The sequence below is a fragment of the Macrosteles quadrilineatus genome, unplaced genomic scaffold (genome assembly GCF_028750875.1).
Source record: "Macrosteles quadrilineatus isolate MER2022 unplaced genomic scaffold, UCM_ALF_1.0 Scaffold_9__3_contigs__length_116548681, whole genome shotgun sequence".
In the NCBI taxonomy this organism is placed as follows: Eukaryota; Metazoa; Arthropoda; class Insecta; order Hemiptera; family Cicadellidae; genus Macrosteles; species Macrosteles quadrilineatus.
This window is the reverse complement of record NW_026542602.1, coordinates 38,603,404-38,631,317: the sequence shown is the minus strand read 5'-3', so window position 1 is coordinate 38,631,317 and position 27,914 is coordinate 38,603,404. Positions and strand designations below refer to the sequence as shown.

General features: G+C 35.3%; 1 protein-coding gene across 2 annotated transcripts in view; it reads left to right on the top strand.

The window, feature by feature from the left end:
* LOC129002386 (roundabout homolog 2-like) overlaps positions 1 to 27,914 on the top strand; it is a 339,513-nt gene that overhangs the window by 219,759 nt on the left and 91,840 nt on the right. For both annotated transcript variants that reach the window (XM_054430135.1, XM_054430134.1), the window contains exon 3: positions 9,816 to 10,115. In XM_054430135.1, coding sequence (XP_054286110.1) covers positions 9,816 to 10,115 — 300 coding nt within the window. The remainder of the gene's footprint in view (positions 1 to 9,815; positions 10,116 to 27,914) is intronic.

Below are 27,914 nucleotides of genomic sequence, written 5' to 3'. Positions count from 1 at the left end.
GTAAGTCCCACGCTTCAATATTGTTTATGACTCTACAAGCATAACAATCAAGTACTAATTCCATATGTCATTTTAAGAAAATCAATGACCAATAACATTGAAAATTAACAATGATGTTCTTTTATTTCATACTAAGCTGTTATAAAACATAATACATAACGATATTATATCAAACAAAATCAACATCCATTAAAAAAGTGGAGATTGCTGGTTCTGAAAACAAAACTATAGCCGTGACAAAGATAATCATTACAGTAACTACTAAATTACCTTGTAAGGAATGTCTTACATCACTGTGGTCACTTTTTCTCATTGGCTAATTGGTAGTAAGAAACAGCACTTCGTAGTACAGTATTGTGTGTTTGTCGAAATGTTTTATCATAGATCTTGTAGAATTAGGTATTTGTTATGTATCGCATCACAACATGTTTTAAATTAAAGATTTTTCAATTTTTAAAAAATCATGACGTTTGCCTAAGACTAACGTTTGATACTACTACACATTTTTAAAGACGAAAAAATATTTCTTCAAGAGGTCTAAATGACTCCCAAAATATGTAAATACTGCGTGGGACTAATTATGAATGGTCGGCGCCTCAGAACGAGCCACGTACTTAATCAAAGGCTTCCCGTTTTTTCGGGTTGTGGGTTCATTAGGTATAACAAAGTTACAGCTATCAAGATAAGATGTAATATCAATCCTGAGCTCTAAATCAGCTGGACCAGTTTTTATGTGAACTAGATTATTGCTCGGATCAAATAATCAGCCGGTTGCTCAATGATTGCACTCATCTGACGGTTAAATATATTATTAGCTCACTGGCTAAAACACTTATTCGACTACAAGTATAATAAATTCCTTGCATGGGTTGAATTGGTTTCTTTTGTAACACTGTCCGTAATTATTGTAAAAGAATTTGGGAATTGAGTTTTTATATAAATTAGGTAAATGATGTGTAGACAAAAAATTGGACAATGTTTTAAAATTTTTTTAATTCGACAATTCTTGCCGTGCGTTCTTTAGGAATTATAGGAGAACATTCATATTCAACAATTAAATTTACCTATGAATGGTATTTGTATAGTTAAAAAGTTACTAAAATCGTATTTTACGAACGTATAAATCAAACGTTCAGGTAATACAACACAAATGAAAGCTTTCCTACCTCGGGTTCTTCTAAAAAAAAGTAAATAGATTTTCTTCCGTGATAATAAAAACTTAATGAGTATAAATTACAGTAATCTAAATTTGATAACCATTACGCAGACAATGACAAAACCACTGCTGGTAACTATGATGGATGGTTTCTACTGAAGAGTCGTCATTTGTCATTGTTGTCGACACCTTCTAACTACTTTGGTAAAGTGTTGAACTATGAGGGTCATTCGATAATTAAATAAAACTGCAGGTCAAGAGGAAAACAGTTTTTGTCAATGAGTTTTCCCTTTCCAAGATAATTGTGTAAGATTTATCAAATTGTAACAAGAGAACTTCTTAAACCGGATACGAATAGAGCTGTATCACTAATGACATAAAGTTTCAATGCGTTTACTGGTTGTTCATCTTTAGTGAGTAAAAAACCAATGCTGGACTTGCCACCATCGTATTTTTGAGGTTATAAAGACAACAATGATGATTCAACAGCTGAGCAGGACTTATTCCAATGTTGCCAAGTGAAAGCCATAAAAGTACCCCTTTTGAGTTTCCTTCAAAGAAGATTGTCTCTTTAATTATTTAAAGATGTGACGAACCAAAAGCAATAACTGAAAGGTGTTAAATCTGATAAAAGTACAAACAAAACGTATACAAATTATTAAAAAAAAATTTTAAACTATGTAATTGTTTAAAAAAACATTATTTTAAATTATTATGCGTTTACGTTTATTTCCTTATGAGTATAAATTTGGCTGTCAAATTTTTTTACATTTTTCTGTGTGATGCAACTACAGGTACGTTAGATGGAATTAAGTTAAAAGCTGTATTTATACTCGTTCACTTCTATTTTTAGTAGTGTGCTAAGATGCTGCGAAAAATCTAGTTTATAGTTTTATCTGTAAAAATACCCGTTGATTTAACGGCCCCTCACCACGAACACCACCGTTTGGCAACCACAGTGTCCCAGACACCACAAACATGACCACCATAAATATCGAGCAATAACTTCACAGTTTCCTGGACCAATTTGAAACTAATGCGACATCGTGAATGGTCGTGTTTTGTAAGTTATACTTAAAAAAAATATTTAGTTTTTACCAAGAAACATTACAAAGAGCACAAAATCAACCTAAACTGCTATAGTTAAAAATCCTATGATTGGTTGCTAACCTATCGGTCAATGTCTGGGATTTCGTTGCAGGGACGATAGGTTCGATTCCTGTCTTATTCTCACATCTGGGACCAATATTCTTTAAATTAATTTAAGTTACTTTCATTCACAATGCCAGTGATAACACACAAATACCTCCTTGAATGTATAGATCACCATAGAATGCATTATGTGCAATATATTTGTCATGGCAAATTACATTATTTTGTGCTGAAAAAACTCAACTTAAAGTTGCAAATAGTTTTTTTATCGAAAATTTTAATATTTTTACCTGACAAAACAATTATATTCGACATAATTTTTTACCTATCATTTTTTACCAGCCGTACTGAAACTTTAATGAATACAAAAGTACCAATAAAGAGACTAAAAAGTGTTATCCTTGCTATAACAATACAGTATTCCTAGTTAAGAGAAAACATTCTATACATTTTCATTGAATAATATTCCTAAAATACTTATCCACAACCACGATAAATATAACCGACAAACTACAATAGTGGTCAAAAAGTGTTGCAATAAACAGTTAGACAATTTTTCAATAAATTAACTATTTACCAACTTTTAGTGACTCAGCTTACTAAAGTCAAGGTCAAGAACAATGACTGCCCACCTCACTTGGTAGTCAGGGTAGTTAGACACAGCCTAATGTAGCCTGTTACTGTTTCGTTAGATCCATTGTTGTTGTGTAATAGACTGTTAAATGGATTTGTCCGTAAATCTCCCATAATCCTCTTCGTCCGCCTACTGTTGAATCCCTTACGACTTTTACAGCTGGTGGGGAATTTGATGTACAGAACTAACTAACCGACATAATGTTTTTATGCCTATTCTTTGTATGTATACGTATATGATTTTTAACGTCTAAAATGTCAAACATTTGTAATGTTTTCTTTTATAAAACTGTTAGCTGATCATAGATCAAACATCTGGTTATGGGAAAGTCTTCCTCTATACAACGATCATTCACATAAAATAATAACACAGTTGTGAAGTTTGATATTTTTCATCTTTTTTTGGCCTACTGCTTGATGTCTTTTATTAACCTCTTTATTTTTTTTGTCTTCAATCATATCCCACAATACTTTTCTATTTTGAATATTCATCAGCTCGTACGTAGAAATTTGCACGAATACCGGTATTAGTTCATTTCATTTGAAAGAATTCAACGAAGAAACAAATTTAGTAATAGAGGCAAAAAAACTAGTCAGAAAGTAAGTTATAATCATACTGGCTCCATGATGAAGAAGTTTACAGATTGCCCAAAATACCACCTGATATAAACGAACACCACCTCCTGGTACACATCATTTGGGCGGGAAAGTTTATTTTATTGGGATCGGAAATGGCGGGAAGGCTGTCTAATTCATAAATCCTGAGAATTGGGTGATGATATAATAATTTGTGCATCAGTTTCTAACTTTAATACATAAAATCCTAATATCCTGATACTGGGTGTTTTAAACGCAACCCAAATGACCGAAAAGAACTTTTGCAACATATGAGCTGGTTTTGTCGTAATAAAGTGTCTTATGGTACTTGTAATTTGCGTTTTAAAACACACCGTATGACGCAAAAACAAGCCGTATATGCCATCGACTTCGCAAAATAGATATTCCATTATGGACCAGCTGAAGTACTCCATTTAGACCACTGTATTAGGATTTAATTCTGTGATAGTTATGTGGTACAAAATATGCTACAAATATCATTAAGCATATTAAATTTATTTAAACATAATTTAACAGTAGGTGTGTACATCAGAAATTGATATGTTATAGCGTACTTTTTCAGTGAACCGATTCTATGTTTTAAATATCGACAAAAACTGGTCGACTGGTTGTGGGTGGTTACTTGTTGTGCCCACCAATGCAGTGACTCAGAAAATACTGTTCGAAAACTTCACTGTCAGATCACCACACAAATCCAAACTCTTCTATGACGGGAAGTTAGGGCTTTTTATCTATGAAAAATATCATTGTAGCTTAACCACAAAGACACCTAAAATTTCGAAGCTTACAAAACAATTTCGAAGCTTACAAAACACATCTTTGGGAATCACGTGGTTCTTAAATACTTGAATTTTTAACACTGAAACTTTCAGAAAGTTTTCTGGGTAGTATAAATTTAAAACCCGCGCCTGTAGGTTTTACCAAGAAGGTGTCACACTAGATAGCATCGGTTGGTGGGCGAACAGCTTAATTTTCCAGCTCGTTTTACATTTGATTAGCCACTTCCCAAACTTTGGTGTTAACATAGTTTGCATCTAATTCCTCGCCGTTGCCAAATTTGCATTACATCCTACAGGTTTTTTATCGCATAAAAAATAATCAATCTAAATTTGGTAAGAATAGTAGTCAGACGTTCAAAGTGAGTGCTTTCGTGTACTTTACTTCGTGGTTCTCTTTTTCATTCTAAGTTTTGTATCCTAAATTCCAAAACCCCAATTACAAATATTATTAATCAAAAACTTTGCAGCAAATCCCCCCTTCTGCAAAAGTTTTATCCCGTTCAAGTTCAATTACTCAAGATTTATATATTCAGCTGCGCATTTCTACAACATTAATCTTTCGCCGACGAGTAATATTACTACAACGGTGATAAATCTTCCCAAGTGTTTTCAATCTAGTGGCCTTTATAGTACTCATCAGTAGTGATGTTTAATAGCAGGAGTTATATATTACATTCACACTGACCGTTTTAAATTAATCGTCATCGGGAAACTAGTAGTAAATTTGTAAAACAGTAAAAAGATAGTGAAGAGTGAGCTAAAATTGTGCTTCAATCAAAGAATATATGATTTTAAATCTTTCTGTGGGTTTCAATCCAATTTTGCATGTGAATACAGGAAAAATAACAATGCTATCGTTATCAAAGGTGGTATAATGTTTTGCCATTATAGATTTTTGTAGGTAATTACAAAACATTTCAAATATCCCTTAGCCTTGGAAACAGACCCTAAAATTGATAATTATATTCGTGTATAACCCTGTGAATAGATTATTCCATATATTAGTTCAGTGTTTTACTGAAATATGTAGGTGTATTTGTCCTGTTTAGAGGAACTAGCGTAGTATTTTGTTATTATCGACTCTATGAATAATAAAATAGTTTTTGTTTTAGTTTGTATTTACTAAAACACTGCATACCTGCATTCATTACGAGAGCCAACTTGCATATTTATACAACAGCGAGTTGCACGTGGGTTGTCCAACCCGTAATTACATCTCAACGGCTGTAAAGATTGTCTTATTGCCGTGAAATTCACCAGTCAGCGCCATATGTTTATGGATGTTGGCTGGATACATTTACAATAACTTAATAATAACTTCGCTGTCTCCAGCCATTTCGTATACTCTTGGATGAATGAAACCTTTGGACAATTAATTGAGTGTTGATAAAAGTAAAATAAACAGCTGTTGGGAAATAACCACCAAATGGAGGACTACTTTTATACTGAACACATTTAAAATGTTCTTAGGATGCGTACGATGGAACTTAATGCAAAAATTATGATAGGTGATTTATGATTGTAGTTGCAATATAAAAACGTGTTTCCTACAACATTCGGTAGCCAAATATTTAACTAAGGACACCATGTGATCCGAGTTATCTAAAAGATACCTGGATGTCCAATCGACATCAGTCCCCCCGTACCTACAACAGTTATGTATACCATCTCTTTACGGTATACATATGAATATAGCATTTAATCGTGTTTAGACCTTTTCCATTTACAATCAGTAATAAAACACGTGTTATACTGATACAGGTTGATTTGCAGTAATTTATATAGACGATCAATGTGTATCAATGTTTATGGGACCCAAGATACCACGATTAAAACTTGTTTTTTCCTGTCAAACCTTCAGCGTAGAGTTACATCACGGAGAAGTGAAGCTACTTCTGCGGTTACAGCCAGGTCTAGAATTGCGACCGCTACAAAAACTTGAGCAAAACAACTGCCAAGGATGATATGTTTGTCTATAGAGGTTCTAAAGGTGTCAGTAACATAGGCTTTGCTGGATCACCTAGTCACGCATAGTGCAATTGATTAGGTTTTGTATAATGAGAGTACTTTGACGTTTGTGAATGAGTGGTTAGGCACTTGTAAAAGAGTAAAAGATCCTCTCCAGAAAAATGTTGAGCATCTTGGTAACATTCATTCTGTTGTTTTATTTGCTGACAAGTTAGTAAAATGTTGAGGGAAAATAACATAGAGTACATGTTAATATCCTCATACTACCTTTCAAATCATGAACTGAAGGAAAACCCATAAATTAGAATACGTTTACTCCGGCCTATTTTTACCGTAAAAAAGATATCTTCTCCAAAATCAAATTCAATGACAATTTTATCATTAGACATTTGATACTATATAATCAATGATAGCATACTTAAACATAGTACGAATATAAAATGTTAGAAATGCCACTGTAGAAAACCATATATTGATGAAATAGTAGTAATTTACCCCAATTCTCAGACATTTTGTTTAAAAATATGAGAAAAATCTATGTACTTGTACCCACATACAAAATTTATTAGTTTCCGTGATCATGTCAACTATACTTATGTAAATATTTTCTAACAGATATACCACTGGAATTAAATTTTCCCTGGTATTTTCAGTAAAAGTTTACAAACAAAAGAATCCGACAAAAAAAAATGTAATTCCTACAAAACTAAAAATTTATCATTAGCATAACTAACGATGACGCATAACAATCATTCTCACTGCACATACACATGAAAGGTAAATAAATGAAAACATTACACGTTAAACACAATCCCATGCAAACCACGCCCTACATCACTGTCTACATCATAGTCTATAACGGTGTCACACATTCATCTGTCCAGTATATCAATGCACACATGCATATGAATATTTATTGCACTATAACGAGTGTTCTCAGTCTAGCCGCTCCTCGCAGTAAAGTGTTTGTACTCATTAACACGTTTTACACGTTTAACACCTTCGTGTGAAACCGCGGCGTGGAGATGTGTGGGCACGTGCGTGAAACCGGCGCTATTGTTGTGGAATGTGGATAAAGTTGTGTTTTGCGAGGCTTGTGGATTTCTAGAAAGTCCTAGAACTGTGGGAGTGTATGGAAGTGAAATAATTTTGAATTCCAGCTTTGGTGATTAAATCTTTGGACGTCCATAAAAGTTTTGTGAAGTAGGTATAATGAATTAAGTTTAAACTATGTTTGATTGTTTTATTAACAACAATGAATTGTGGTCAAAATCATTGAAGTGTAAAATTGACCAAAAAAGGCATTCTTACGGGTCTGAAGTACAATTTTTGTTAACAAATGGCCATTACAATATGGAACTAGGGTAAATATTTGTTTCACAAACGTTTTTACGGGCTATAGAACGGGTTATTTTAAGAAATTGGACCTTAACAGTACCAAAAATGCCTTTAAATAAAAAAAAAACGTTTTTTCGACATTCATACCGAATATCCCTACTAATGTAGGCCTGCTATAAATTGTGCTTTATCACCGGGGCCATGTTAATAATTTTACTTCAATACGTACTTGTTCATACGTTCAATACGTAGGCCTACTCGTAATTTTACTCGTTCAGTAGAAATCGAATCAGAAATGAGCCTCTTCCATAACTGACAATATTACAAAAAGAGTAAACCCTACTTAACTCAACAGCATCTTCAGCTATATAATTTAAGAAATGTTTGAGATTGGGGATATTTATAGCTTTATTAGTAAAATAATTATATTGATATTTCAGTAACATACAGTATATTAAACGAGGAAACACCTACTTATACACTGTTTCATATTTATTTTTCATTAAAATTGTTATTTCTTCTTGATTTGACCTACACGGTGAGATATAAGTACTGTTAGCTAACTAAATTACACGTCAACAATAGAAAATCTTGTTCTATGCACAACAAATATGTGGAAACAAACTTCCAACAAGTTAAAATTACGCACAATTACCTTGTTTACAGATATTTTGAAGATCGTCGCTGCTGAGTGACTAGTTACACCAAACAACAATGTTTCAATCCCTAAAAATAAGTGACTAGTTAGGATAGATAGTTGAAATCCTTCAACATTTGATCTACTTTGTATTACTTTTAATTCAGGAATAGTATCAAAAGACATTTTGAATTCAAAACTTTATTTTCATCTTTCTCAATGGTCACCATCAAAGTTATAGGATTGCATACCAAGATGGAAATAAATTATCACATTGTGTAAAAACTAAATCGATTGACATTTCAAACGTCCTTACCGTTCATCAATTTGTTTTTCCTATTACCAAAAACGAAAATTGTACAAAAACTTTTGGAGTTGTAGACACTTCTAAAATTCGCCGACTCACCATACTGCACGATAAACCAGTTATAATCCTCGGAGGAAGGTCCGAGAGAGAATTGAAAGGCGCTTCCGTGGCGGCTAATATCTTAATGGCGGGGCGGGTCCGACTTTATGGCGTCTTTATGGCGTTGGTGGCCGAGCGCCCGCGGTACCGTAGTGTAGTAATCCTCATATCAGCCTGGTAAACCATATGATTAAATAATATCTAGCTCTGCCTCTAGCACCGAGATAAGACCAGAAGTAGACACCGGTCGTAACTGTAACTGTGAAACCTATCTTTAGCTAACTGATTCCAGTCTATTTTTGGATCTGGATTAGTTATAACGGTGAACGATGAGAGATAGTATTTTGATTTTTGGCTGTCGTCAAGATTTTTACTGTTTATTGCTGTAATGTAATTTTGTCGAAAGGTGACATTTCAACGTCATTATTGTTCGCTCACTTACCTTTTTTGACCTTGTGGAAAACATTCTTTGTGCCATCAGGAGTAACTGATGTTTACACAGAACTGCGTATAATCTGTTTGATAGGTAAATAAGGCAATAACCGAGTCCAGAATAGTTACTTTAAACTTAGTTTCAAAGATGTCAGTCAAAGATGACTAAAGATTTCGTGACCTAAACCATTAACTAGCAAATTTTATAAGTGTTTATAGTGGATGAGATGTTCACTGATAATTCTTAACCTTATCCTTTTCCGTGTTTATAGATGTAAATAATTCGTTTAAAAAAATTAGGTATTTCCTAATCTTACTTCAACTGATATATTTTTTTCAGTTATAGGTTTATAGTAATGTAAAACAGGTTAATCTAAGGATTCATTAGAACTCTATCTTCGTTTGATCTAATAGCTCACCAATATATGGCTGACTATTAAAGTAGTTAGTAAAGTAGTTTGTTGTTGTTGTAGTAAATGACATGCTAGTGGAGTGTTAACAATCTCTTACTTTAATGTGATACAGGATCAAACTCAGTCCATCCATCCACAAATATTTCAAGCGTTTCATATTTTTTCCCTGAATGTCTGTTGACATTCCTTTTCAAACGGAATACACACACACCAAACCGCTGAATAATCTAATCTGTTTTCACCACAACAACCCAACCACCACTAACGCCATCTCTTTTTACAGGGCAGTTTCGGTCGCCCCGCATCACCGAGCACCCCTCAGACATCATAGTGCCCAAGAACGACCCTGTGACGCTCAACTGCAAGGCGGAGGGCAAGCCGGAGCCTTCCATCGAGTGGTGGAAGGACGGTCAGCTGTTGGACACGGACACCAAGAGCCACAGGGTCATCCTGCCCGCGGGCTCGCTGTTCTTCCTGAGGGTCGTCCACGGCAAGAAGGAACAGGATGGCGGAGTGTACTGGTGCGTCGCGAGGAACGTCGCCGGCTCTGCTACCAGTAGAAACGCCACGTTGCTTGTAGCAGGTTAGTTCTTTTATTTTAGTCTCTTTAACCGTGTACGTATTTTTAGCTAATACTTTGGTAGGTTTATTAGTATGTTTTACGTATAACGTAGTTCGCCATACGTATTTTTGATAAATGTAGGTTGAGTGTAGAATGGAGTGAGATGACTCGTTCAGTGTTGTTGAATATAGGCTTGTACTTTTGTCACGACCACTTTTAAAAGCTGCTTTTAAAAGTTTAAAAGCTCAACAATCAAAGACAACTTGGTTCAGCTTCGAGCCATTTAAAAGCTAATGACTTTTCTCAGGATCAAACTGGTGTTCTATTTACGAAGCAAGCATTTTCGGTTGAGGGTTCGACGATACACCTTTAACTATGTAAGGTTTCTCTCGAATCATTATGTTGGTCGAAATTTCAGCTAATGCATAACACCCTAAGGAGCTATTACTCATCTAACCGTCCATCAGCTAAATATGTTTCAATGAAGTGAATAGTAGAGCTTGTTTTAGCATCAGTGTATCCTCATAAACTATTCAAATTGTTTTAAGTACATACCCACTCATTACCACCATATAAGTATACATATTACTGGGAGATTTTTGTAAACAGAGATAAATCTATCAATATTACTTACTTTAGAACTAGAAATGTACTGTAATGAGTCAATAAATCTAAGCCAAACCCGCAAGTGTTTGTAACCTTAAATTACACAATTATTTTTATTATACTACTCATTTTTGGAAATTTTCTAGTACACTTTTTTTGAAAACTTATTTCTTACATATATTTTTCATAGGCTGCCTCAAATACCTAAGCCCGTGTTTTGAAAAAGCAATATGGGAGTGCCCCAAAGTATGAAAAGTGCATTTATCAATTCAGTCCTAAAATAAAATAAAAGGACGGACTCTATTTTCCTCTAGGCAAAAAGAGCTTAACCCATTGAACAATTGCTAGCAAACGTTTGCTCGAAAGCTCCTTAGAGAGGATCCACATAAGAGCCGGTGGACACCTAAAGCGATTACCCGGTAAGTAGGCTACATGCGGTGAACAGCTTTTCCGGCTCATTCGTGTCTCAGTTAGGTAACTGGAGACATGCTAAACATTTAGCATATTTCCACATTATATTTAGAACAATTTTACTATTCGGATTGCTATTTTTCTAAATTTCGGGTAACAAATACAGAGTACTCTAAGGATCGTTGTCTTTGTTATAAACAATGGTTTGTAATATTTCAGACCTATCTCGCAACCAATTCTAATTCAAAAATTAAAACAATACTATGTTGTTAAACTATAATTTCTAATCTTTCATATCGCTGCTACGCTTTAGAGCATTAAAGTAGTCGAAAAGAGTTCAAGTACTTTCTATTTAGAATATATGATTTACTAAAATCAAGTAGATAAACATATTTCCATACCAAATTAAAGAATAATCTTAATTAAATGTTATATTTCCATATTTTTACAAGCAAGATTTCAAATTATGTTATAAAATACCTAATTTCCGTTGTCTTTTTGGATTCCATAGTTCACTTCTTATTCAAGTTTTATCACGTGTCAATTATTTATGTTTGAGAGAAGTTAGAATTTTACTTTCTATTTCAATTTAAAACATCTTACATTCCTCATATTTGGCCACGGTCAACTGTTTTGTAGACTTTCAACTGCGCACAATATTATTGCCGATACGTGTGGATGATACTAAAGAGTAACTACATTTTATTTATAATTTTTTAAGCATTCTTTATAACTTAGTAATTCTACACTTAATGGGCGTTAGAATTATACACGTTAGAATTTCTCATGAAAACTATTTTCTCGACATCTCCCAGAGGAATCCTCAGATCCGGAGATCAAATATACCCGCCTGCACATCAGTCAGTCAGCTGTGATGGAAGGATGGGCGGCAGATATAAAAATAACGACGGCTTCAACATTCCCGCTGGACAGGTGAGCCGCCACTGGAAACCGCGCCAAAACCACCGCCTCAATAAACAGCTGACTGGCGACTGGCGGGAAACATGACATAACGCGGCAATGTAGATTACTGCCTCGAGAGGATAATTAGATGTGCGGCTGAATTAATTAAATGTTTACCGTGTCTGCATACAAAGACAGGCGGAATAAGTCAAGTGTCTAAAGGCTAGCCAAAAGACGAAGGCGAAGACAATAGCCCGGCATATCGGGGTTAGGCGCTACTTTATGGTGCTAATGACACCAACTAGTTGATTGTTTCTGGAGGGAGTGGGATGAGTGATGGCGATATATCAGCTGCGTTATACGGTGCAACGGTAAGAAAGTCAAATCCGGTTAAGAGTCTCTTCAATTTTAAGATTTAACGTTTTTATCTTTGTTGGTTAAGATGAATACAAACAAAATATAGTGATGATTTTGGATTTTTATGGTCGTTTTTGCCCGGTAGGGACATCATAAGGACAATACCTAACGCCAAGACTGCCAAATTTGTTCCTAAAAAAACTAAGTAATGGGAAGAGCAGCAAATTATTTTTTATTTTTTTTTATAGAGGGCCAGATTGTGCACCCTTATTTGTAGGTCCTCATTCTCCGTCAAATCCCAGATCCTTTGTGAACCATGACCCTTTGACTATGGTGACATGTTCTTCCCTAGTTCTCCAGTCGATAGACCAAGGGATCTCATGTGCAGACCTTGTAGGGCTGGGCACATAAGAGCAGCATATAGGTGATACATTTAAAATGTGGCTCCTTCTAATGTAATGTTTCGAGTTGTTTCATGCCATCTGGAAAACTCATATCAAAACAGTAAACGTAAAATTGAAAAATGTACAACTGATTTTTTTACATATACCATTAAGGAACGTCCGAAAATATCAAAGACAAATTATGTTTGAATGAAGCTCAAAATTAATTTGGCAACAAAAAGTCAATGATATGATTTACAACAAACTTAAACATCCTCAAATACACTTATGCATAAAAACACAAATTATTGCGACAGCTGATTTACAAAACAGCTGCTCTATAATCAGCTCAAACTACAGACGGTTCTATAACTTATGAATGCCGGAGTTTGGAGGTTAAAAAACCTACAGGTACAAATCAAAACTGGATCGGTGAAAAACGCGGGCGTTAGGCGCAGCTATCAGTTACCGTTTGGCGGGACCATCAATCGTACCCTCACACATACACACTCACGCACGCACACCCTCGCTACCAGAACAGTAGTAGACAGATGACCCACCTCTGGTATAATCAGCCGGGTCGCTGATTGTGGCCGGAATCCTAATGGAGACTTCACCTTCCCACTGGATAATTACTTGCGCTTTGAGAGGTGAAAAATAGCCGCGAACTGGAACACTAACTACAGCCTTGAAGGCGCGGAGGCGTCATGTAAAGCTTTGGCTGATTCACTAGTTAGAGAGTGTTGTGTTTATGTTTCAGAGTTTGAAATAGTTTCATGATTTTAGGAAGTGAAGCACGATGGTAAAAATAGCTGTATTTATTTTATGATTTTCAATATTTATTTGTCCTATATTAGCACTCCAGTAAAATTTACATTGATTTGACAAGTTTTGGGGTAGACTTTATGTTTTTTGGGTGTTAAATCTCATTGTGAGGCGTGGAAAACAAAATGTAGGATAAAAGGGGCATCGACATTTGATTCGACAAACAAGAAAATATTTCAAATATTGAACTTTTAATTCTAGTTTGAAGAATAATATCTGCAAACATTTTTACAAATACATAAGAGACTACCCTATATAATACTAATAATACTAATAAATAAGTACTACTCAATTTTGTTAAAAATAATTTAGATAATTAATATATAAACTCTATCTAAATTTGGCTTAACATTTAATTTATGTAATGCCAAGGTTTTGAAAAGAGTTTATAATCATTTTCATCAGTTCTGTAAAAGTATAATAGGCCTAATTTAAAATTAGTTTTGTTATCTTGTAGGTTCAATAACGAAATCAATTTTCAAACTTTGACACCAAGTTTCATATGGTACACGTTTGATACAGATATTTAAGGTTCTCGATTGATACGCAAATTTATTTATATCGACTTCCAAAGTACAGCATTTCATACTACAAAATTATGAATTTTGTTACTATGTCTTTATTAAGTATACAGTTCCCCTTGTCTTTAGCGACCTAACAGGTCGATTATACACTTTGACTCTGGCGATGTCTACATTTTACACAATCATTTTTAATTTGTGATAGGTGAAACTTGAACCTGAGGTTCCAGTACAGAAGTACCGTGTACCAACGACCAACCTTGCCCACAAAGAACCACATACATACACAAATACACAATTTTCAAACGACCACGAGTCTTAAACAAATTGAAAAAATATTTAAAATACACATTCCCAATATCCAGGGACAACCTCAAACTGTCACACCTCGTCACTAAACCGGTCAGACATACGAAGCGACCAGAACCTTGGACTGGACGTGGGACGCACAGACTCCCACACTTCAGATAAGCTCAAATAATGTGTAACCTTATCACCGCATAACACCATCACTTCAGGGATTAGTCAAGTTATATATGGTAATACGCGGCGCGTGGACGTGTTAAACATTTAAATGAGCCACATAAACGGAATTAGTCACCATTCACATCACAGCTTCCTCTTTAAACTATTCGGTTTCATATCTGCAGGTGGACAGATCCGGCCGTATAAAAAACCGGTGTAAATTTATATTGGTTATAGGTCGGGTATTATTTTGTTTACGATGGGATAGATTATACATTTTGGGCGTCGTTGTGGTTGTATTTTTGTGGTAGTGTATGCTGTAGGTTTTACTAATTGTGGATGAAAAATTGGTGAAGACATCCAACAAAAATTGGCGTAATTTAAACTTCATAAATCACAAAGTGACTTCAACTTCAACTCCTAAAATACTTAATGTGACTTCTAAAAATCATTTGACAATATAGATCTACCCTAGTGTTAGCCGCGAAAGGTGAAAGTGTGCACTTTACTTTTTTTACAATGAAGTTAATCTAGAAGAAATGAATAGGCCTAAGAAAATGTAAAAACGCACTCTTAACATACTAGACACAATACGTTAAACCTATCTTAAAACTGTGCGTTACAATGTCAAATCTACATAAGAATATGTTTAATCTATACTTGAATCATACTCATGCCCGACTTTATTTTGCTCTTGTTTAATTCGCACAGGAAAAGTGTCGTGTTCCAGTGTAAAGTGCAGAGTGGTCCGGTACAGCAAGACCACTTAGCACTCGGCACTTAGAGGACAATGGTACGTTAAGTGCTGTATCTCGTGGTAAGGTCACCACAGCTAATGTGTGCACGCTTGTAACCGCTTGGAGACACCTCTGTATCGCATCTGTGTGTAGCTGGGTCTAGAGTGAGAACAATACGAGACTACAAGATGAGTGAACAAAGTGTCTTTGAATGTAGTAGAGTGAAGGTAGCACTCTTTACTGGGAAAAGTTTGTCTCGTTTCGAAGATTCGAAACTGAACCCAGCTGTCATTGTTCATAAAACTTTTCTTTTAAATTTTAGAAATCAAAGATCTACGAAGAAATGAAATGTAGATTCATATTGCACATCCCTAAATGCAAAAGTACCCACTTCTATGAATTCACTATAAGACTATTCTTATCAATTTGTAGGCTATATACCATGATAACAGCACTTATCGAAGAAAAATATTCTTTTACACGAACCACTAAACCACGCATGATTAAGAATAATTTCGTATGAAAAAATGTTCAGAAAAGTTATGTTTATAAGAGGAGATGCAATGAATGTATTTAATTTTAAAGTAAAGTTCAACTCTTTGTACTACAAAGTAGGTAACAAGAGACATTTAAGTTTTTCTAATCTACTTACTTACAAATATAATTTATCTCTAGACCATTTCAAAGAGATTACAAATAATTTAGTATATCCAAGTGTTTTTGTACGGAGTAAATTTAAAAATTGTAAATTTAAAATCCCCATATTATTATTATGGAGAATGTTGTAACATGTTCTAGTCTGCTTCTTTATGGATATATTTTGACTTAACTTGGTGAATTTATTATTTTACACTCAGCTATTAATATTTTACTAAAGACCACTTCAGTACCCTCCCTGTAGCAGCAAACCTGGGTACTTAATGTTGATTAATAATATTTAAATACATTTAATTTCAAAATATGCAAATGTTAATTGGCTTAGTCTGCAGATTTGCTGCGGCGGGGGCATTTTGTGTACATGGTGATCGGATTTCGCCTATCGGAGACAGCCTATAGAAAGTAAGTTGAAATATTAAATGTAAGCATAGGTTGATATGTGCATCAGATTAAAGGTAATGTTTTACTAAAAAGAATGCCGCAAACTGTACCTCAAATGGACAACTGAGGAACTTGCCTTTAATATTTTCAACTTACTCCCTATATGCCGTCGTTCCCCATAGGTGACATCCGATCATGTACACAAAAAGGTAGCTTACTATTACCAGTAATGATATGCCAAATTTGGTTGAGATATCTCTTTTTGTTTTTTATAAAGTCGTCCTAAGACTTAATTGACGCCCTGTATTTAAAACTATAGTCTTATAGTGTAATTCAACAGCATTCTAAATACATCCCACAGTTTATACTTCATTAAATCCCAAAACACGTCAAAGTTGAAAGCAACACCAATAACCATAAAACAGGAGTGAACTTCTAAAATAATAGGTTCCCCGGGGCGCCACATATCCGCGTTGCCCAAAATAAACAGCGTAAAATATTACGCTTGGACGTAATTTACAGCTGGAACATTACGTATGCTGATCCTTGGGCAGTTTAAATTTGGCTGAGATATCGGCAGTAGATCAGAAACCTACGCGACCTGCCGGCCCACGAGCTTGCGCGGTTGAAAAAAGTAGTTCCCTGACGCGCATGCGCCGTAACTGGTGCAACGGCGCAGTCGTAGTGTCAGCTGTCACTCATATCACTGACTGCTTGAGACAGTCTTACAATGTGAAACGGTTGACTACTGATAGGTTTAGGAATCCCATTTCGATGTAATAAAAATTGTAGTTTGGTACTTACGTATTATACCGACCACACCTAATGATTATAACCTAAACTAACCTTAGGGTGGTTAGGTTAGGAAAATGTAATTTAAACTATTTAAAATCTTATTTGGAAGTAGATTTATTGTGTGGTTGGTATAATACGTAGGCACGTAAGTTTAATAAAACAAACTAACTGACATGAGCCACTGACAGATGAACAGTAACACGCCTAACCTTGAACGCCTGACACGTTAAGGTAGTAACCAATTTTGGAATAACAATAAATAAGTTTAAACAAGTTATGGCAGAGCATGTTCATGTTCATAATAGATACGTTTAGTTGTAAACTAAATAATTTTTTAAATTATAAACCTAATATAGAGTTAATAATTAGAGTGGAAATTCAAATTTAACTGTAGCTAACTCTATAAGTAGCCTATTTTACAACTTATATTTGAATTTAAAAAAAATAGCTACATCAGGTCGATATAGTTAGGGGGGAGTACTGTTTGTCTACCTAAAATTTATATTTTACTTTTCAAACACTATTAGCCGAATATCTCTGATAAAAGCGTGTTCACACTTACAATCGGACGATAGACGGGGAAAGTCATAACAGAAGATGGACGGGGTTTTGCCACAGGGTGGTAATGGCCTTGGCTCTCCCCTGCTGAGTCTTGAGTGAGCTGGGCAGTTAGTTATCAGGGGTCACTCTGGTCAATGTGGTAAACAAACAATCCTGTGGAGAAATGTAACAGTGGCACATGGTGCACGAGAGAACCAGATAGGAAAAAATAATTTCGCGAATTGGAAAAATCAGATAGAATACGTAATATAACTTTAGGGTACTACTTTTTCTATAATGATGCCATGGATTGTTCATTAAACAGTATTAAAATCTTATAGTTAGACTATTGATAATGCCAACAGTTTGTGTAGCAGTTAAAAAGAATATTTTTGATGATTATTAGGTCATACCGCAGTGCAAAGAATGGCCAAAGCTTCTAGTATATTATATAGAAACGATCATAGCAAACTCTATTCACAAATACTTGTATCATTCGTTTTATCTTCTCGGTAAATATCTAAATTGTTATCTAAGACATTAGAGCTCACTACACTAAAAGACACATTCATTTTTATCTTACATCGGATTCAACCCAATGGGCGATTATTCAAATCACTCACTGATCTAAATAGTTAAAATTTTCATACGAACCTTTTAAAAATATATATAAAATATGTACTTTTTGATAAAATTTGTTTTAGAAAACGATGCCGTGTGTGAGCAACATAAAGGATGATTATAATGACAAATCCACGCTGTAGGATTTTGCAGCTCTGTTTCAGATTTATCTCCATTGTAACGTTGTTCAATGTGGAAGCTTTACACTTAAATCCATACGTGCTTATACATTATGTATTGCGGGTTTCAATTTGTTAAATGTTATGTTTAAATGCTCGCAGATATCTAGTTTGTCAGTCTAAAAATACATGAATGCTTACTTAAGTTTTTTTTCATAACCATATTAGATTTATTAAATGGGTGTAATGTATTTAGTTGGAAATTGTATCATAAATGTAAGCAAATAACTGATATTTTTATGCATGAATAGAATTAGCTCTAAAGGTGACATTATTACGCAAAGCTAAGGTTAGAGAAGGGTTTCTATCATTGGTCATAATTCACTGTGATAGAATGTGCGAACGCAAAACAGCTCGTTTATTAAGTTTGAAGAAAAAGTAAAATAAATTTCGAGCCAGTTTTAGTATCGTATATAATAACAATTAATTTGCACACTTTTTGTTATGGTAGTCGTTTTTTACCTTTACTTGAAAGGTTTTTGTATAGAATATCTTATATTTACAAAAAGTATGGTCAACTTAAAGAAATTTATGTTCCCAATAACTTAATATCACTTTCATTACTACCCTGTACAAATTGAAACACTAAGACTCTAGACTCAAAGGTCAAACGATAATACCCACTAGAAGCCTAATCGTCTAGTCCACTTAAACCCTCAGGACGAAACGTCCTTCCCATTCTGAAGGTTCATAACCTTTTGGACATGAACTTTTATTGTTATTGGCATTGTTTTAGTCCGATCCATTTGCCAGTATCGTTTCGTCCCTGTGTCGTTTATCGAATGTGATCAAGAACTCTTGTTTTTTGTTACAATTAATTATAGAAGACCTCCTCACTGTCTCCACAGTATTTTTTAGATTTTTAAAATGCATGGAAATAGTTATAATTTTAATACTAAACTTGGTATGTACACATTAATGTACGATATTTTTTCGTGAAATGGTGAAATAATCTTAAACTGGAACGTTATTCAATTTGTATATGTTTAATGTATTGATATGGGAAAGTACCTTAAGTTTGATTGATTGACCGTCGTGTGTGGTTTATTTTATTTTGTGCAGATCTACGCGTTTTTGAATTTTTAAGGATTTTTAAGGGAGCGGACCAAACTCTGGTGATCAACGATCTCGATTTTAATATTTAACCATTGAACTTCAGATTTAAAGGCGAGCATTTATTAAGCACAATTTTTTCTCGTGTTTTAATTTAAGGGTTATAATAGTGCGTTAACTACAAAGAAAGAGAAGGCAGTAGCTGTTTTTCTTTCTCTTGGAACTTTGAACTTTCTTTAGAAGCGACATTTAAAGGCCCTTATCGACACATCAATAACACCAAAGTTCGAAAGTTTGAAATTACATTGTCTTGATCAAATTGTTTCCTGAGTTTTATGAGATTTTCTTTTCTGTCGTTTTGAATAAGAATACATAAGTATATACTAGGTTTGTTAATGCATTAATTTTTATTTGTCCGTGTTTTTGATCTTAACATGAATATTTCACAATAATAAGTATAGTTTTGTTGTTTGGTTATGAAAATAATATTTTTCAGTATATGTTTTCTAGTTATATTTAAATGTATGAACACTCAGTGTTTAGTATAGGGGATCATTTTTATCTTGGAAATTGTTGTTTATCATAAGGGCCATTATCTAAAATGTTGTGACAGTTCATAATATAAAATGTGTTTCAAATACACTATGCAGCCACTTTCCTAACAACGAATGTTTCGTGCCCACCGCATTTTTTCATTCGCGGTTCATTTAAATGTAAAAGATATTTTACCTAACCCGCCATGTTAAACTTCCCTATCCCAAGCGTGATGTATACAGCTTCCTTACTTCTCGAGTGATGTTAAGTATCAAAAACTCACTCGGTGATGTAATGAAACCCATTTAAATAACATTGAGTGTTTAACTTAAAAAATATAACTCTATGGAGCCAACGACGTTCAACGCTAGAAATCAGCTGTGCGCTTGAATGTTATTGTTATGCTTTAAAGTATTTTCCTAACCTAGCTTATGCAAATTTGTTAGTAAAAGAACGTTACTGATAGAAGATGAGTGAAATGGATAGTGAAAAATATTGTACGTAAACCCATGTATATTGTCGGGTCAGGTAAAATCTTGTACGTTACACGTTTACGCAAGAGCGTGTTTACATCACTTAGGTAAATTATGCAACTCGCTTCCGCTCGTTGCACAACATTCACCTGCGTGATGTAAAAACGCTCTTACTACACTTGTAATGTAAATAGCTATAAAATATGCCAACCAACAGACTGTCCAAAAGACCATTGTTGTAAGTGCTAGGCCATTTAATTTAGTAATTGTAAAGTTAGGCTCTTTACTAGTCATGAATGATTGTAAACCTGTTATTTTTGTTAAATAAAGCACTTTTTCATTTAATTTCAGAAAAAGCTTTTAACTAAAGATAGCTCTAAAAATTTTTCCTTAAAATTAACCTCAGGCTTTATTTAGGGAAGAAAGTTGGTTCGATAACGATTAAATTGTATAGCATAAAATAGGATGGGGACATGTTTTTAATCCACGATTCTTTTCATGATCCAGGTTTCATACTGAGAGTTTTCCCCAATATTTGGTGAACCATACTGCAGTATAGAACAATAATTAAGTGTAAACTAAACAAAACCTGTGGATAAAATGATAAACAACTAAATTATTATTTTCCTAAAAGTAATAAATATTTGAAAATGTTAGCTCTGCTGATAAATAATTATGGCTGCGAAGGCTGATCCACAAGACTAACCACAACTTCCTAACTTGGTTATCGAAGGATGTAGTTAGAGGAAGCTATAATCCTTACCCCCAAACTTTCTAAGTAGACCTACTGAAAAAAACTACTTTAGCTTCAAACAAATATTTCTCACAAGCATATAGTTTTGACTCGTTAATTTGGCTTTATACAGGATTTTAGTACATAAAATATTATGTATAAATTAGTTGTGATTTCGTACATCATGGTGATAAAATATTTTATTATTTAAAATCCAACCAATCAAAACCATTGGTTACAGTCATGTTTGCAATATTGCTTCAGAAAATCATTGTTTCAGGATTTTAATACTTCACGATCAAGTAATTATTTTACGTATATCCATTCAATTTTGGAATTTCCTATTTATCAGTTAGGAAAAGGTTAAATATTTCAACATAATGTAAAAATATTTGTTACGAAATATCATTAGACGTTTATGCAATACGAAGAATCCCCCCCACCACAAGTTTCGTTTTACGTGCTAGGACCATGAGTAGAACCCTCCCACAGTAAAATACCCCCCCCCCCAAATAAAAAACAATATGGGTGTAACATCAATAAACAAACCGATAACCTATAACTAACTTCAAAGCACTTGATGCAGCCACGAACCCAAATAATACATTTGTTTCATTTTCAACTGAAGCAAATCCTTATCACTACTTCAAACTAATCAAACAAACGAATTTTAAAATCAATAGTTACAATAGAAAAAAGATTGTAGTCGATATATCGCAACAAACAAGTTTCGATATTATTGGTTATTCATCCGATAATATATCGTAGGTTCTCTGTGGAAGTCTACCCTAATTTTGAATAGAGGAAAAAACGTTGAGATCTTCTTGAGAAAAAAAAATTAACTTAAAACCCAATTTTCCCACATTCAGCAAAATACATGTATTAGCAGAGATAAACGATGTGTCACAGCATTTCACAGCCTCGGGTCCCACATGGGTCTGGAAGGGTTCCGGATGGGTCGAGGAATGGTCCCGGAAGGGTTCATCAGTTTAACCCGTGTTATGGACTGTCGCCAGAGCCCGGCCTTAACTTCATCCCTAGAGTCTGATTTGTTCCGAGAAACAAAGAAGGAAAAGTTACAATACAGAGGGAACAATACTTGTAATTTATTTCCACATTGTTCAAATCCTCCGCGGCGGAAGTCGGAGATATATCGCGTCCTGAGGTTAGGTGAGAAATAATCATGAGAAATTACATACTAGGGCACGGTTGTAATTCGTTGAAAATATACCACATTGTTACTTTTCCGCATATTTAACACGTACGTTATTAACTTGTTTAGAGAATTTAAGAATTGCTGAGACTTAAAAGGCAGTTTTTTTCCGATAAATGATTTTGGAGTATCGTATACATAAAGACAGGAACATATACATTAATCAGTATTGCAAATTAAGTGTTAAGATGTTCAAAAATGTTATATAAGAAAAAGATAAGCTCAAATTGTGCAATAAATTACTTGCTTCTTCTAGCGTTTCTTTGAGCTGCAGTGCATATATTTCTTGGATATTACATATCAAACATATATCCTCCACAATAAGTCTCATTTACAAATTATATATTTCGAAGACATACCACATTGATTTGTCCATGCGTGTCTTTTATTTCTACATTATACTCGCATGCCTATCAATTTTACCCCAAAGAAATTAACCTCCACATGTTACATCCCCAACATCTGTTTGACTCAATTGTCACACTCAGTCCCTCACCAGTCAACCAGTGACCATGCTCCCACATTGTCCAGTGAAAGTGTTTGCACCAAGTCCGTGTTGCAATTACTCCGTACCCCATCATCCCACCTACGTTGTAACGTAAGAGGCTACACTTGCGAGGCACGAGGTGACGTATAAAGTTACCCGGCTAATTAATGCATTTCTGCATTCTAGTAAAATGTACTGTGCTGTGAGGTAATATAATGTAATGTAAAAACAAGTGTTTTATTCGAAAGGTAAATGTTACAAAACACCAAATGTGTGTTTTCTAACTATTTGTATTTTTTGTAATATGATAGAAAAACGTTTTTTTAACCCCACACATTTTCAAAGCTCGTCTCGAAAAGAGGAACTTTACGCGCTAGTGATGAAATATAATATTGTGGGACAACCATTTGCTCCCTATTACCCCCTTTTAGAAACATTAAGATAAACTGGTCCTGGTCCAAATGTTAAATCAGAAAACTTTTGAAAAGAGTTTGGCTACAAAAAGTGAGACTATATTGCACCTAGATCTCACCATAAAGACTACACTTGTAGTAATAATGAAACGCACAACTTATGGTTTCTTAACCTAAACATTAATTATTAAGAATAAGCTTAGTGAGATTCCTTAAGTAAGTAAGGTAAGTATTTAAGGTAACTTTGTTATTGGATGTAAAACGAGCTGTATCTTTGGTCAGCCCCATTTATTCAAAGCCCAAAGATCAATGACATCCGTGCCCATGCTTAGACCATCAACAATTACTCATAGGGATATTTACAAAGGAACCTGTAGGTCTAGAAGTTTACTTTGCATACCATCAATTCACTTAAAAAATAACAACCAGCAAATTTGTCCAATACAACTTGGTACATCTGTCCAATTTGCTCAAACTACAATACAAATGTCAGCTTATGTATCCACGCTAGATTTGCTCACATATATCCATGTACCCGCATTCATTCCGCCCACTGTGTTGGTGTGGGGCGGCCTGGACACGATATATTCCCCATAACAAACTACTGAGGGCTACTATAAACCCGTCTGATTATAGCTTTACGCTTATCCAGGTTGGGAAAGCTGTTTAAAACAGCCGATGAGTCTGCTAGTGTTGCTATAGCCGATTGTTCTTCAATAGTCCATAAATTTAGCGAACATGCCTTCCCTGCTTACCTTTGCACGTGGGGTGGGTCTTTAAGGTAGAGTATTTACATTATTTAGACTAACTTGTAAAGGCTCATGACCTACTTGTGGAGGTGGAGTTTTTGGACCACACATGTAGTCAAATATTAGTTTGCGGTTTCGCCTAAAAATGACTCACTCGTTACCTTATTTTATATATACGCTAGTCTAATGGTTTGAAACTTGAGTTTATAATATCAAAAAGGGTTTTCATGTATCATTGCTGTAGGCTAATCTAATAGTTTGGGACCTATACAAGCTGGAAAGACCACCTATGCAGGAAACAAAAAATATGTTTTCCATTCAGAATAGTTTCCCTTGTACTACAGAACTTCCTCCACTATGTGTACACTATTGCACTCCTTTATTTATTGTGTTTACTGTATAATTATTTGTTAATCCTTGGCCAGGCTCAAAAGGCTAATCACACCATTAAATCTACTTACATGTAAAATATTTTACCTTGGCCATTTTTTAAAGTAGCCGTTACAGTTCAGTTCTTAGAATTTAAAAGATTCTCAGCATTTTTTCCCTTACTTAACAGCATTGTTGTTTTACTTAATAACACTGGTATTGGATCAATGAGGTTCAAGGATTGAGAGAGAAGAAGTGAAATCGTATGCTTCGAACGTCTACGATCAGCTGTTTAGACCAATTTAATTGTTAATGAGTGGTGCAGTGTTTGGTACATTGATTCGTTCCATCACTGTCACTGGTATTGGAGGTTATAAACGAAATCATAACCTCTCTTAGAAGTAATGAGTAGCGATTGTTAGTTATTATAACAAAGTAAAGTAGTGTAAAGTAGGTAAAGTAGTGTACGTAGCTCGCGTAAATAGTCTTAACGCGACCGTTGCATAAACTACTATTTAGCTAGGGTTATCAGAAGTACAAAAAAATCGACATCGGTTAAAGTAGTATAGGGGTAGTAGTAAAGGGAAAAATATATTACGGTATTGCATTACACAACCAAATTAATCAAACGAACTGAAAGTTTCCAATATTAAATATTACTCATGCAGAATGCTAGTTCATAATGTCCAGTTAAATAATCATTAATATCAATCGTTGAACTTTGCCTGTCCCCTCTAATGATTATAGCTCCATTAATAGCTGAATATTGAGATATATGAGGTACTGCATATCAATTAATTACTGGCTGGGTTGCTGACCTATTACGGTAAAAGTTTAAATATTTGTCATTTCTCCAACTAGAAAAAATGTTTTATTCGTGTTGACGTAATTCTTCAACACCCGGTCAATCGGTTCTTTGCTGGGACCTTGCCTCTTCAATGTTTTTGTCAATGACCTACTAGACAATTTAACTGTAAAGGCCTTACAATTTGCTGACGACCTGAAGATTTTCACTACTGTGTCTACACCAGAAGACTCTCAAGAAATTCAAAATAGCCTTTCTGAAATTGAGGATTGGTGTGTCAGGAATAACATGTCTGTAAATCCCAGTAAGTGCTCTTGTATAACCTATCACCGCATCAAATCCCCAGTCATGTACGTATACTCCATTTCTGGTACATCCATTCCACGGTCCCAGTGTATAAAAGACCTAGGCGTTATTTTTTCCAGCGACATGGGATTTTCTGGGCATATAGATCACATCAGTAACAAAGCAAACAAGATGCTTGGTTTCATAGCAAGATTCTCCAGAGGCATCGACAACCCTTCTGCTCTTCGCTCTCTGTATTGTTCCCTTGTGAGACAGCTAGTGGAATATGCAAGTCCCGTGTGGTCGCCTTACACTGTTGGCAATAGGACGAGACTGGAGGCTCTACAAAGGCGTTTTCTTCGTTTGGTTGGTGTCCGGCTGGGTTTTGCCTATCTTGATGTGCCTGTGGAGGAACTGTCCAGCAATCTGAACTTGTCACCTCTTGCCCTGCGACGTGACGTGGCTGATGTTATTCTTCTCTGGAAGATAGTCAATGGTCACATGAACTGTCCAGATCTCCTAGCTGAAATTGACCTCAGAGTGCCTACAAACACAAGATCTCGAGATCTGCTGGGTCGAAGATACCACTCAACCAACTTCGACTTCAACAGTCCTTTCGCAAGGTTTACTCGCCTGGGAAATCGAGTTGCGTCTGGGTGTGACCTGTTTTTCGATGGACTTCAGCAGGTTCGTCGGCAGGCCTCCTCTCTTCTTCTTTCTGGGAAAGACTAGTTGTTGGGGGCGTAATGGGTGAAAATGAAAATAATTAATAACTCGAAGGACCAGAACTAATTAATAGTTCAAGAGAAAAATAATTAAATTAGAGAAAATGGCGAATCTGCAATTTGAAGGGCACTGAGGTCCCGAGATGGAATAAAATGTCTTGTGAGGGGCAAATGAGATTAGTTTTAGAGTCTAATTAAAACACACACAAAACTTTAAGGTTGTACCTTGAGTCCAATTATCCAAAGGTGGAGAGTATGGCAGCGGCGTCGTCTATGGTGGAGCGATGGCGGATGGCGGAGTCCTTAGACCGAGTGCTTCTGTTTTGTAGAATTTTGGAGTACGCAACGCACCCAAGTTCATAATCACAAAGAGCTCACTAATACGCGGAAGTCACGGTGAAAACGTACGGAAAGTCTAGAAGTAATACACGGACGCGCACACACTGTCTTGAGGTTTGAAGAGTCTGAAAGCACTAGATCACAATTTAAGTAATTTAATCACAAACAAAAGGGGGAAATTAAAATGTATATATAGTTAAATGTACTATAGAGGAGAGGGAGGCCAGATATAATTAATCTATAGCCTAAAAATACGTTTAAGAGAGGTAAAATGGGCAATTAATGTCCCGAGATACGAGAAACGGAATACACCGTGAGTTATGGACGCCGACCGTGGACAGACAGACGCCGATCGCCAGCTTCACACTTTGAAAAATGCAATTGCGGTTTAGAGGGGTCTAGGAAGTCGATGGCCAATAGGAAATGCGATTGAAGCAAACACGGCGTCAGGTGATTCATGGGTATGTAGTACAGGAAAATAGGCCTTACTGTGGCGGGAAATTCGAGCAGGCTTAGCAATCTCATTTGAATATTGAAAGCGGGAGTCTATTTACAATAAATTGGTACTGAGACTAAATAATATTACAATAAATGTGGTGATTTATATACACATTAGCATGATTAATTAACCAGTGACTTAATTAACATAATGATTAATTTCTAAATACTCTAAAAATATGAATACCGAACATTCCGGCCCCCTTGAAGCATTACAGCTTCAACAGACAATTAATTAAAAAACACAAGAGCAAACGTAAACCACACTTAAATCTAATATGTACATAGAGTAGGTTTCTTGGACTTAGTCTTCATTGCATGGCAGAGGGAAGACCTTGTGAACAGGCCGTGTGAAAGTCCCAGAAGCTGTCTTCACTGTGACGACTCGAACTGTTCCATCAGCGCCAGGGTGAGTGGAGACGATGCGTCCAAGAGGCCAGGTGAGTGGAGGTGAATTGGAGTGAATGAGCACCAAGTCTCCGGTCTTCAAATTCTCATGAGGGGTGGTCCACTTGGATCGCTGCTGGAGGGAGTGGAGATATTCAAGCTGCCAACGCCTCCAGATACGCTGGTGAAAAGCCTGGACAAGCTGCCACTGACGAAGACGATTGAAGGGCACTTCAGACAGGTGAGGTTCCGGCAGGGCAACTAATGGAGCTCCGATGAGGAAATGTCCAGGGGTCAGCACAGAAATTTCGGAAGGGTCTGAACTAAGAGCTGTAAGAGGGCGCGAGTTTAGCATTGCCTCTACTTGAATGGACAA